The 13,687-nt window shown below is 42.6% G+C and overlaps 1 protein-coding gene across 1 annotated transcript; it reads right to left on the reverse strand.

The window, feature by feature from the left end:
• Positions 1-250: 250 nt before the first annotated feature.
• On the reverse strand, positions 251-11,837 carry prom2 (prominin 2). The gene is made up of 24 exons (XM_056411214.1): positions 11,647-11,837; positions 10,424-10,752; positions 8,883-8,944; positions 8,404-8,609; positions 8,093-8,213; positions 7,634-7,697; positions 7,448-7,537; positions 6,706-6,902; positions 5,564-5,635; positions 5,211-5,274; positions 4,953-5,109; positions 4,715-4,867; positions 4,466-4,589; positions 4,261-4,349; positions 3,921-4,005; positions 3,682-3,825; positions 3,502-3,570; positions 3,250-3,342; positions 3,082-3,135; positions 2,918-2,998; positions 1,834-1,902; positions 1,618-1,707; positions 1,341-1,453; positions 251-1,222 (listed from the first exon to the last, which is right to left on the reverse strand). The coding sequence occupies exons 2-24, from the start codon at positions 10,686-10,688 to the stop codon at positions 1,171-1,173; spliced, it is 2,514 nt and encodes an 837-aa protein (XP_056267189.1). The 5' UTR covers positions 10,689-10,752; positions 11,647-11,837; the 3' UTR covers positions 251-1,170.
• Between the last annotated feature and the right edge of the window lie 1,850 nt (positions 11,838-13,687).

Raw genomic sequence — 13,687 nt, forward strand, 5'->3', positions numbered from 1 at the left:
CACGAAGACAAGACATCCTTGTCCAGAACATCATAACCTGCTTTTAACTGTTTGTGGGGCTGTGGGCTGTATTTGTTACCAGAGCCGAGCTTGTTCAACTTCGATTGTGAACGGTGTGGTGACGTTCATGATCGATCTCAAGGGGAACGCTGCACTGTGAAAAGCACTTTCACGGTGTGTGTGGAAAACAAACTGATCTTTGAGATTCCACTTGTGTTACGGCTAAAAGGTAGAAAAATGCACAGCAGACTTGTTTGTGGATCAGAGGCATATTTACTTTCAATAGTTATCACAACATGTCAATCACATTGATCAAATTAACGATTTATAAAGTGCTGTGTAACAGAAATATAAAACACAATCTATTACTGAGGACAAAGCAGTACAAAGTACAAAAATAATCATTCTGGAATCATGAATCGTGTCACTTGAAAATCTACATGTACAAACATAATCTCAAGCAAAAAAATGTTTTTCGTGATTCATACAAAAATGTGCTTACATTTCCAATGTTAGTGCAAATGTGATTAAGAATTTAATTTAATGTCAACCAATCACAAAAACTCAATCTAATTAACAACTATTGTTCGTTGCACGGTGTTTCCCCTGCTGGAGTTAGGTGGCCAGACAATAGCAGCAAACACTTTACATTATAAAAAGCCTGTTGGCACGGTAACGCTCTGCTGCATCCAATGAGAACACTGCACACACACATCACTGCATTTAAATGTGATTAACTCACAGAAATATACTTTACAGTTTGAAATATACAGCCCATATTCTCAGACTCCAGCAGTAGCTCAGTTCATATAGAAAAATACGTACAAAAACATGTATGTCACATTATAAGTCACTTTGAGATGTTTGTTTTAAATTGTGAAAAATTCCCTGCCAATTCCCTTGTGTCTTGTTTCACACTGAGGTCAAATCAAAGATGCTGTGTGTGAGGCTCGACGCTGTGAGGTTCCACTACTACAGTTGCTTTGCATCTGGTAAAAATGTGAATAAGTAACCTCACCATTTCACCTTTCCTTTTCCACTTTTCTTTTCTTTCTTCAGACTTCACCAGAGTGACAACGGGCCACATCTGTGCATGAGTGCACCATGTGTGTCTATCTGGTCAAGTGATGCCACAGTCATTTAAAGCTGTAACCAACATATGCCGTCCGCTCAGGGGATTTTCATCTGGGCCCGTGGGATGTTTCGCATAATTAATCCGTTACTGGAAATAGAAACATTAGGAGCAGTCAAGGGCAGCAGAGTCAAATGAATCAGTCATGAGATTCAGAATCAAAACATTTAGCAGATGTTGTATGTCATCTTTTGTTTGTGCTACTTACTCATAGACATCAGAAAACTTCATTCTCATGTAGTACTTTGCTAGTTTGATGGAAAAGATGATGCTGGGGATGAAGAAGATCAAACACCAGCCCAGACTGAACCAGAATGCATTCTAAAAAGACAGAGCAATGGAGGTAAGGAGGACTGATAAAAAAGGACAAGCACAAGCATTTCCATTTCTCAAACTAGTCCCTACCCTCCAGACTTAGTATTTGTCTAAAACAGATCAATTAGTCATTCCATGTACAGCTGCAGCAAACACCACCTGATCCTCACCAGAGACTCCACGATGTAAGAGCAGAGGATGACCTCAGCAGAGTCCACAGCTCCCGCCACCGGCCCACAGCGGCCCACCTGCTGTGTGATCTAAGGGAGAGGACACAGGACACAGGACACAGGACACAGGACACAGGACACAGATCAGTACCAGACCAACCTAAACACACCGGGCTGTGTATATGTTAAAAGTATTCAAATTGGACCAAAATTTACCGTAATATTTGCCCAGTCAGCATAATTAACGAAGTAACTCAGCTGACAGTCCAAAAAAGTTTTGCTCTCCTAGGATAGAGAGAGAGAGAGCGAGAGAGAGAGAGAGAATAAATTCCACACATTTTCTCCCTGCTTCACGTGGGAGGTCATGAGGAATCTGCAACATTTGGTCATCTCAGCATGTGGAATTCTGGGTAAATCCTCTGAAGTGACCCGTAAATAACTTCAATGGCAGTATGACTCGGCACGGCAAGGCAATTAAGTTATTCATATAACACATTTCATGCACAGGGGCAATTTAACATCAAAGGATAAGGCTGGTGATATTCTATATTTGTATTACCGTCAACAAATCCAACAATTACTGAATCTAGCTAACTAGTATTCGTTGTGCACTGGGTGACATATTCCTTCATTACATGAACACCCACACACAATTTAGTTTATTTTGGGTCAATCCCATATGCAAAGTAGTGTTGACATAAATACTCACAAGAGCACCAGATGTGCATAAACCGCATCCTAAAATAGTCCCAGACAAATGCAGCATGTACTGCTGTTTGGTCAACCTTTATTAAAAACTACAACGCCCAGGTGTTTGAGTCTCTAAAAAAAAGCGACATATTTATGAGCTTTTTCTTAAGATTTTTATCTTCAATAAAAACAAATGGGCTTGTGGCCGCAGACCAACACGTCAGTCAGTTTTCTGTTGACGTAAAAAAAATAAAAAAAAGTCAGCAATATCCTTTAAATCAATAATTAATGAGGATTATTCAATTCTTGATCTAAGTGCATCTGGATATTTCAAGTGGATGCTGGTTATTGAAGTCAGAAAATGTCATCCAAAATCAATTCAAAGGAAACACTAGCGCATAATCTGTTGGTAAAAAGCATGCATAACTATAACTGAAGTCAAATAAATTCAGACATTATATGTAATGCAGCGATGTTGACGTGGAACCAACAAGCACGTTGTCTCAACTACAAGCAGCACAGCTCCTCCGGCTGAATGGCTGACTGACCACAGGCATTACCAGAGCACATGGAGCCCTCTTTCTTCTAACTCATGTGACTCGTGACTCACGGTCTTGACAATCTGTGTCGTATTTATGTTGAGGAAGTCTTGTGCTGCTCCCACGTTGCTCAGCACCTCCTCCACTGTTCCCTGGAAGAGCCAGAAGAGGGAATGAGCCACAGGAAGAGAGACACGAGACCTGGCAGTGTTCAGGTGTTAGTCTGTGCCCTCACGTTGATTTGTTCCGTTGTGGATTCAAGGCTCCTGATGGTTGAGTTCAGGTTTTCCTGAGGGCAAAAGCAGAAGATGTCCATGTTTAAATTCAGATGGATGACCAATATGGGAAAAGCAGAATCAGGACATCAGGAGAGATGGCAGCCCGGACGGAGAAGTTTACTCACAATTTGTGGGATGATGATCGTTTCTATATCGGTCTGGATTTGCCTCAGGGCCCTGGTCTCATTTTGGAGCTCTTCTCGAATATCATTGTTTAGCTAGAAACAAGCAAATGGTTATTTATTTGAAAGATACCAGCATCCGGAAAAAAAAAGTTCTATTCAGAGAGGAATCGTGCGACATGTTTAAAGTGCAGAGACGCAGAGTCAAGCGTAAAATGATAACGAGGCAATATGTATTATGTTAATGGTACGGACTTGGACGGCAGCTAGGTCATCAAGTTTATCTGCAGTTGGAGTCAGATTGATGCTGGAAATGTTTTTCATCTGAAAGAGACAAGCAGGGGACACCGGGTCACAACGTCAGGTCACACGTGGATGCACGTAATGATGATACATCTCCACAAAAATCCATGCAAGCCCATTGATAAGGTCTACCTGCTGCGTGACAGAGGTGGTGTCAATATCTGCCGCCTTGTTGGAGAAGCGTCTGAGCTGGTTTTGAACTTCAGGGCTCAGGAGAGTGATGCTGGGCAGAGTGATGTCCGCTTTGTCAAACTGCTGCTGGATCTGCTCCGTGTACTGTGTGTGTGACATTTCAACATGCGTTCAATGAAGTTACCCTTTTGGAACCTTGTTTATTTTGAGCAATTGAAAAGGACTGTTAGGAAACTCACTTTAGTAACATTTAGCAGGGATTCAAGGTTTACGAGCTCGTACAGGTGGAGCGTTGTCCACACGGGCTGGTTCTTCTCACAGTCTCTGTGAACATTAACGTCAAGTCAAACTCAGTTGTACGCCTTATCACAATAAAACATTTACAGGGCTTAATTAAACCCACGAACTTTAGACTCATAAACAAAAAGGAGGAGAAAAAAAGAAAAAAGTAGAAACATTAAACATTATTCTGAGATGTGTACAACTAAACTACATGGAGACCGGCCTGTGTGTGTGTGTGTGCATACACGTGAGTATATGCACGTGTTCCTGTGTGAGAGGTGAATCAACATCACATACCTATAGATATCAGAGATAGTGATGTTGGTTTTCAATCCCAAAGCTGGACCTATATCCAACCCTGGAAATACACCTGGAGTGTCAATGAGCTGTGGAGAGAGGAGGCGTTACTCTACCAACACGAGGCTATCTCACATGCGTCTGCAGCTGCTTTCAGATCCCTGCAGATATCGGTGTGTGCGTGTGTTTTTTGTGTTATTGTTACCTTTAACAGTTGTCCGTTGCGCCAGGGCGTACAGAGCAGAGTGTAAACGTTCCCGCCCAGCAGGAACAGCAGCAGCACAGCTATCATGAACAGCCATGAGAAGAGGAAGCTGAAACCTGCACCCCTGCAACCACATCCAGGTCAGAGGTCAAACAAGAGGTAAGGAGGTGCAACTGTTAAATGTTTCCCCTCTGGATAAGAGCATCCCATGTCGCTTAAATGAATCAGATATTAAAACCCAGCACTCACATCATGAGGAAGGTGCCTCCGCAATCCGCTGTGCAGGAGCGCTTCGTGGGGTCTGCTTTGGCTGTCAGACCCAGAGGGCCCAAGATCAGACCCAGGAAGTTACACACCACCACCAGGAGGACCACGCAGCACAGGGCCACACACACTCCCCATCTGAAGACGTATGCACACAAGGTGTGTAAGTGATTTTTGGCTTTGTCTTGCATTGATCATGTGTCAGAACATTTGGGTTTTTTACCTAATATGCTCGGCTCTCTTGATCTCTGGTGTCACTTTGCTTATTTCTCTCTGCAGCAGGTTCAGCGTCTCTGACACGTTGGTCAGAACAGATAAAGGGATTTCGTTGGTGACCTGAGAGATCTGTGTTTTTATGTTACCTAACAGCTGCTTGCTACCTAAAAAACACAGAGACACACAGAAACACAGAGCCATTGTTAATATTATTTGATCTTAAGACACGATCTGAAAGTTTAGGAGAGTTATTGTGCTCGCTCACTTTGAACTACATCCTTGGTGGCATTGGTCACGCTCTGGGGGATGCTGTTTAAATAGCCCTCCACCTGAAAGGGAGAGAATTCATTCTCGCATAGTGTTGAAGTCGAATCGTGTCTTTCTGTCAAGCTCTTTTCAATTAAAAAATACCACAGTTGTAGCCAGCCAGTAAATCAACTCTATTTACACACATTAGTTTCCCCTCACAATGTGTAGCTAAACAATTATTACATTAGCTTTGGTAAGAGATGTGCGACACTCTTCCCTCTCTATCTATCCACTTATCTAGACAGGCAGGGATTACAGTTTCAAGATTGATGATTGTCATCATATTGTTGTAAATCAGAAGTCACTGACCTTGATTTGGGATTTGAGATCAGCTCTGTTGACTTCATCCAGTGCAGACTGGAACTCGTTCAAGTTGGGAATCTGTGGAGAACAACCCGAGACACAATCCATTGTGACCAGATGTCACATGTAGTGACGTGTTTTACCTCAAGCGGACAGGAGAGGGCAGCAGACTTCAGCTTTCTACATTGTTATAGATGGGCCACAATAAACTAGGTTTATAAGATGGCTGTTCTTTTGTCTTGTTGTCATAATGGAGATTATATATTAATATAGTATTCCCTTTTATACTGATGAGGAAATGAGACAAAACAAGATGAGACGAGACGAAACAAGAGGAGAGGAGATGGAGATGGAGATGAAAGGACACCAGCCGATCAGAACACATGAGAGGAGAGGAGATGGAGATGAAAGGATAGCAGCAGATCAGACCACAGGAAAGGAGAGGAGAGGAGAGGAGAGGAGAGGAGATGGAGATGGAGATGGAGATGAAAGGACACCAGCAGATCAGACCACAGGAGAGGAGAGGAGAGGAGAGGAGAGGAGATGGAGATGGAGATGGAGATGAAAGAACACCAGCAGATCAGACCACAGGAGAGGAGAGGAGAGTAAACTGTTAGGTGAGAAGATGAGACAAGAGAGAAGGCAGGAGGGAGGGAGACGAGGGAAGAGTAGAAAATAGGAGAAGTGACAAGCGGAGAAGAGAGTAAAAGACAGGAGAGAAGACGAGAAGAGAGGAAAGGAGAAAAGACGAGAGAGAACGAGAGCAGAGGAGTGTCTGCATGTGTCAGAGTTAGAAGAGTGTAGGAGAAATAGAGAAGAACAGATGGGAGGACTCAGAGGACAAATCAGCTGTTCAGACAAAGCCGAACATGAAGAGCTATTATCATGTGCATCAGCCTGCGTCAGAGTTCGGCTGCATAAATGAATGAAAATGTAATAAATAAATGATAATAAATCAAGTAAATTATGTTGCTTGATGATGATGTCTTGTCAAACTCAATAAAGGCTCTGATTCTTCGTTGGGAAGTTGAGCAGTCAAACCCAACTCTTCTGTTGCTTAAAACATTTGAGCTGAGATGGATCCATTTCAAAAGGAAACACAGGAATATCTCTTTCTCCATGCGAGGTTAGACAAAAGCAGGACTTACAGTTATGGAGGTGTCCACCGTTAGGGTCTGCAGCAAAGGCTTCAGGTCGTTACAGTCACGACAGTTTCGGTTGGATAGAGTGGTATTGATTTGATTTTGAATCGCGGTGAGGTTGGCCTGGAGGTGGTCCATGCTGGACTGCAGCTGGGCCAAAGATGAGTTCAGACGCTCCAGTTGGAGGTTGGTCTTTACAGTCTCTGCTCACACAAATAAAAAACACAGTCAGTCGATGTACATGGTTACAAAGTAACACTTATTATAAAACAAAGACTTTTTTCATGCTGGCTTTGAGATTAAAAGTATTTTAAAAAGCTGAAATGAACGGAAGCTCTGAACAAAAAGGGAGCACTAAAGGAGAAAGGAGATTCATTATTGAGGGAGCTAAAATCCAACTGCTTTTAGTGAGTATACAATGTTGGTAAATGATGCATCAACACTTCATTTGTCATCATAGAAAAGGCAGAATTACTGCGGCCCAATAAATATATATTAAATACATTAATTTGCAGCTGTCTGTTGCGAAGGAGCATAAAAAACACCCGATTCCAATGTGGAAGTGTATTCCAGTTCAACTGAAACTATATACAGTATATATATACATAAATAAAGGAACAAATTGAAATACATAATATACCCATGAGCAGGACCCCACCTACGTGATAACTGATCTCCTGTCAAATATGCGCACTACAATGGAGATGCTCAGACTGAACCGGACGGGGAGCATGCGGGTTCACTGTACCTTGGTCCAGCAGTCTCACCGAGTGCCGCGCTCGGTCCACGGTTCCTCTGATTTGCGCCTTGATCTCTCTTCCCAACTGAGGTCCAATATCTGATCGGTACAAACAGGTGTGAGGTGTTAATCAAGGTTGAGAACATACATTGTATCGGAGCTGTTATTTACAGATTATTAGTTCCCTGTTCTTACCGTCCAGATTGCTGGACACATTCTGTATGGTGACGTAGCTCACATTCACCACATAGTCAAGTTGCTGGAGAGGCAGAGGGGGGGAATAATCACTTAAAAGTGTGCAATAAGGATATGGGTTGAAAATGCACATACAGTACATCGATGACCAATGACTGATAACACAAACTACTTGTTGTTTTGCGAATAAAGGACAAACACAACCCTACCCTGCCTTTCCCGTTAACCTTCTCCCGCTCGCTGGTATCTTGGCATAAGTGTATTGACACTGCAGAGTGCAGAGCCGGTCTTTAACTGGAGGATTTATGGGTCTGTTTGCTCTTCACATAAAAGCTGTCGCCTCACAGCACATTGATGGCCGGGGTGTAGAACATAATCTGACTAATCTGATCATGCTGCGACACTGAAGTCCCAGAGCTTTTGTATATTTCCATACTCAATCGACTGGTTTCCTCTTACCTGAGGCACCGCAGTGAGGAAGGAGTGAATGTTGTTTATAGATTTGTTAAGCTCCAGTTGGCTCTGGTCCACACTCACTTTGATGGCTTCGTTACTTTTGAACATGCATATGTTCCCAGCCCTAGAAATATGCACACAAACACACACACACACACACACAAACACAATTAAATGTGTCAGGAACACAATCCAAGTGAGACACACAGGCAGTGAGGCATGCATATTCAAGGTGTTTTTATGCAATGCTAATTTTAGATAACACACCATTATGCTGTCAAAAAACACACGCGCACACACACACACACACTCACAGGAGAATGACTGTGGTGACGAATGCAGTCCAGTAGAGAGTTCTTCTGCGACAGTGAGTGGAGGATGTCTGTTTCTGGTACTTCTTCCCACCACAGTTGCCACAGCAGCGACAGCATGCCAACAAGAAACCGACTATAGGCATCAAAACGATGTACAGGACGCCAATGGCTGCACACACCAGGAACCCCACTTCATACACCAGGACCTGAACACAAAACACACACACACACACACACAGACATGTCACGAGACGTCTCTGTGGTTTGTTGTGACGTCACACACTGAGAGACATCACCAGGCAGTTGTACATTACTGTGGTGAGAGTCCAGGATCAGAGAGGATGAAAAGAGTAACTTCAGTCGACTGGGATGAAAACACACACGGCTGCTTCAACGTTGAACTCTCAGATTACAGGCCGAGCGGCTCACTCACTGAACATAAACAGAAGTGATATGTGAATAAATGTACATTCACTTACTTCTTTGACGATTTCTTGATTTAGCTGCATTTCAAAACCCTTGACTATTTTCAGGATTAGATCTAAAAAAAAGAAATCAGAGAGAAAGAAAAAAAATGTGTGACTCATAAAACACAGAAACCGGCGATAGCTAATTGCTGTTCTACTCCGCCAGGCTCTGTCCCAGTTATCCTTGTACAAAAGCCCGGCCATGGGTACAATATGTATTTTACGCCAAACAAACAATTTAATCTCTTTCATTGTAAAAGTGGGAATCTGACACCTCCATCTTGTGGTTACTAGGAAACTAGGACAGCTTTCAAGAGCGATTGGAATTCTCCACAGAAACACAATGCAACGCCTGTGGTTTATGGCCCTGGGTATTATTCACTAAACACAGGCACAGGTAACTAGAAGATATGTTGTTCAGGTGTTTTTCACACATGGTATTTATATAGTTCTCACCATCTGTCTCTGTCACATCAGATTGCTCTCTGGCATAAATGGTCTCAAAAATGAGCATTTTTACAATAAGCCATCAGTTGAGACAAAACGGTGGAATTCTCCAGTTTTGCCATTGTGTAAGTTTTATTTCAGTTCCTCATTTGATCGGCTCACTTGACTTTGGCTTCAACTTGTGGTACAACCAAAGATGCCGCTGGTACTGTAACAAGTCTTTTTTGTGATGTGCTTTCTTCTTTGAATTAATTCGTCTGATTGAAATTGTTTGAAGTTTATTTAGATTTGTGTAGAACTTTTGCTTTTAGTGTTTTGAAGGTTTTCAACATGATGAACCAAACAACCAACCAACAACTTACAAAGAAGGACAAAATAAATATTGAGCTGTGTTGGAAAGAGTTGTCCCGTGTGTCCTTTGGGGTTCATGCAGGCCATTTCAAGCTGGGCAGGAGTTGAAGAGAGAACAGGAGGAACTCTGAGCGTAGCAGACATCGTGTTTGTGTGGACGCATACCGGTTCACGTAGAAGCTTTGGAATAAAACATAAGCATCTTTATGCCTCATTAAGTAAGTTGCGAGTAGTTTAAATCCACTCAAATTATTAATACCCAACATTATGTTCACTGAGAATAATAACTTTTATCTTTGTGTCCGTTTTTTCCCTTTTTGAAATCAATAGCAAGCAGGAAGTAATAGAGAAGGTGTTTTTGGCCAGTGCAACGCGTCACAGGGACAAACAAAAGACCGCTGTAACACAAGTCTGGATAAAGAGAAAACGGTGGCCTAAAAACATCAGTGCAGAACATAAAGATTACAGATTGACAAAACAAATATAAGAAATACCATTTCCTCACTGATTAACCAAATCCTGTCATCGCTCCGTACTGGCATTATTAGCTTTAGAGGAGGGGGAAAGGTTAAAACTGATGCGTCACCTAGGGAAATTATGAGCGTGAAAGGATTTCAATGTCATTTATGGTGCACCTGAAGCCTGGACAAAGGTCGACAGTTATGCAATGATGGCGTAGACTGGGTCCTATATGCTCCAGAACATGAAGAAATACTCAGTGTTTGATGAGTGACTGATACACTGATGACACTGACCTTGAGGAAAGGGGTAAGGCTGGACTGTGTGTAGGAAGGACTGGACCAGAGCGGCCATGAAGCCCACACTGGTGTCCTCCTCTGCCGTGTGCTGGTACTGGGGCTGGGTGAGGCTCTTCGGGGCCACAGCTGCAGGACAGGCAGTCTGTGGGGGGGCCGACTGGGCTAGGCTGAGCAGCAGCACCGCCACCGCGGCCCTGAACGCCCCCGCGCCGCCCTGCCCCCTCTGACCCCTCTGACCCCTCACACTCTCACAAAATCTCATGACTGCAGGTGAAGAACAACTCGGCGAGACAGAGTGATCACCTCATGGCTCTGTCTTGATGCGTCTGGAAAACAAGACAGAGAGACGGAATACAATGACACAGGCTGAGTCACAGAGAAAAAGGTCGCAGAGCAGTTTGGTTTGGCAACAGGAAAAAAACTGCTGCGGTTTTGCAGAAGAAACGTTACAATGGCATTTCATAAATGGGAAATATAAACATTAAGCCAACGCCTACACAAACGTTTCTGAGGAACGAAGTGACCTTTAAGCCTTTTTTTCATACTTACTACCTGACCGGAGACTTCTGAGTTTTTTAATACAGTACATGGTGCTGACATTTAAAAAGTTACAGGAAATGTCCTGGAAAAAATGAGGAACTATTACAACATGTATGGCTGTGATCTCATTTGTGTTCCTAGTGTAAACAAACAGAAAAGCTGCATCCACTTGCTTCAGGTACCTGCATCCACTCTGTTTATCCCAACCCGTGACCCATGTATCTCATAGCAGTTGAGTATATAACATTTATAAAGTCTTCTTCCTTCACTAAGCTCCCGCACGATATTTGAACAATCATCAACTATGTGTTTTTATAGATGTAGCTCTCTTAAGAAAATAACTTCACACGGGTAACAACGTTTCTACTTCCTCCTTTGGTCAAAGCAAGCGGTCGACATCAGAGAAGAGTCGACTTGTTCTTTTTAAAACACGATAGCCTCCTTAAACCTACACGCAGCAGCTCAAGGATATTTACTGTCCATACAGCCTCATGGAAGCAAACACTCTGAGCAGCTCCTCCCAGTTTAGCCACTTGCCCAGGTGAGGGTGTGAGTGAGAGGGTAAAAGACTGAGTTCAAAGGCCAAAGAGAGCAAATGAGAAAGAGATATAAAGGCAGTGGAAACACAACGTAAACACAGGAGAGCAGAGTCAGCACTTATTTCCTGTGAGTCAACTCACCTTCTTTGGCCGGACAGATAAGGAGAGTCGCCTGATCTGATCTCCAGTAATTCAGTGAGGGGCGTGTGAGTCTTTAGGTCCTGTAGAAACCTGCTCTGCTCTCACTGTGAAGTTGGAGCTGTGTGCTCGTCTGGAGAACACTGAGAAGTGAGGGAGGGAGAGGAGGGAGGTTCTTACGGAGAGACCCAGGGAGAGAGGGAGGGAGGGACGTGGGAAAGAAGAGTGTGAGTGGTGGGAAAGAAGCACATAATTGGGAGGTGTTACCTTCCAACAAATGGTATTATTTTACAACTTTGCTTCCTGGATTATTCAGAGTATCAAGTGGAAATAACAAGGTTGGCAAGGCTATTGTGCCAGTACCAATTGCAGTTATATACTGTATTGTTATATTGTTTTTTTGCCGGATGAAAAGGTGATTTTCGGTCACCCAGTCTCTCCAGGTATACCGACAAGCCCATATCTGCAATGGTGAGGTATCCAAACAAGCAACAACGCAGCCCAAATATGCAGGACAACATAGCTGGGAAGGAGACAGTTGGGAGGGGGAACATTTTAGAGTTTTAGAGTTTTATCTAAATGTGACCATGAAATCTTTCGGCTGACATTATTGAAATAAATGAGTTCTCCCCCATGTTATCACTTTTTTCAAGATGTACAGTATTACTAGAAACTAGAAGTAAAGCTCCACAGACTGAACCACGCCTCGTATTCAACTACCTTCAGGACAAGAAGAACCACACCAGGACAAAATGGAGACGGTGCTGTTACTTACCAACAACTGGCTTCTGCTGAGGCAACACGTTGATGAGGGAGAGAATAATCTGTGACAACTATTCACGTTGTATAAAGTCTTGTTTGTCAGCTTGACCCGGGGTGTGATGGCACTTCCTGCTCGTTGTAACTCATTTGTTACACCGCTGAGAGGAAATACATTGACAAGAAAGGGAACATGGTTGGGCCTCCCTTATCGGCTTCCCAATTCTGAATGAAGTGAAAGGAGTGTACCTCGGTCCTCGTGTCTCACTTGCAGATCCCTCATCCCTGGTTCACCTCAACCCAAAGTCATCAATTACAGGCTGATCCTTTAATCTGCTACCAAGAGAGCTCTTACCAAGTGGCTTTGGCCTGTGAACCGTCTCAAGGCCTCGCCGTGCTGCCACTCAGTGATGGACCTCATTGATTCTGTGCTTCTGAAACAGCATCAGACTCTTACGGGTTGGTCAGTTATTGTTGGGATAAGAACGTCATCTCTCACCAGCGTCCCACTGGTGGACATATAGCTATGAATTAGAGAAACACCGTTAACAGGGATTGAAGTGTGTGTGACTTTTTTTACCATTACTTATTTACAAAACTCTGCCCTTCTGTCTCCATGTGGTCTCTTTGTTGCACAGTATATATATATATTTATATATGTGTATATATATGTGTATGTACTGTATATATATATATATGTATATATATATACTGTATGTATGTGTATATATATATATGTATATATGTGTATATATATATGTATGTGTATATATGTATATATATATGTATATGTATGTATATACACATATATAAATATATATATATATGTGTATGTATGTATATACACATATATAAATATATATATATATGTGTATAAATATATATATATGTGTGTGTATGTGTATGTATGTGTATGAGATGCTTGTTTGATTCACCAGCGTGGCAGAGGAAAAAGTTGGCTCTACTTTATCAGATAATTCCGACATACATTGTCACAGTTTCTGTCATCTGTTGCCATTCATTCCTCTTTTCGTGTCAACGATCTTCTACATTAGTTCTGCCCTGCCAAAAAAGGACAAACAGGCCACACAGAGTGCCGTCCTTGACAATTTGGTGTGTAATAAGTCAGAAATAAGGGCTGCAGCCTCGTGTTCACATTCCAGTTCGAACGAGAGCAATATTAGGAATCCGATTTACCAGAGTATATCTGAGTAATTGGTTCCTGTGCTTACTAAAGAAAAATGCCAGTGTTTTATTTCTTTACTGCCTTTTTTGTGCGGTTATC

Source organism: Pseudoliparis swirei, unplaced genomic scaffold (assembly GCF_029220125.1).
Source record: "Pseudoliparis swirei isolate HS2019 ecotype Mariana Trench unplaced genomic scaffold, NWPU_hadal_v1 hadal_161, whole genome shotgun sequence".
NCBI lineage: Eukaryota > Metazoa > Chordata > Actinopteri > Perciformes > Liparidae > Pseudoliparis > Pseudoliparis swirei.

Excerpts from the sequence above, each read along its gene's own strand:
- prom2 (XM_056411214.1), bottom strand. The coding sequence starts at position 10,688 with ATGAGATTTTGTGAGAGTGTGAGGGGTCAGAGGGGTCAGAGGGGGCAG. Across the intron at positions 5,275-5,563 it reads ATCTCAAATCCCAAATCAAG|GTGGAGGGCTATTTAAACAG; the intron begins GTCAGTGACTTC and ends TCTCCCTTTCAG. Across the intron at positions 3,343-3,501 it reads ATGACCTAGCTGCCGTCCAA|CTAAACAATGATATTCGAGA; the intron begins GTCCGTACCATT and ends GCTTGTTTCTAG.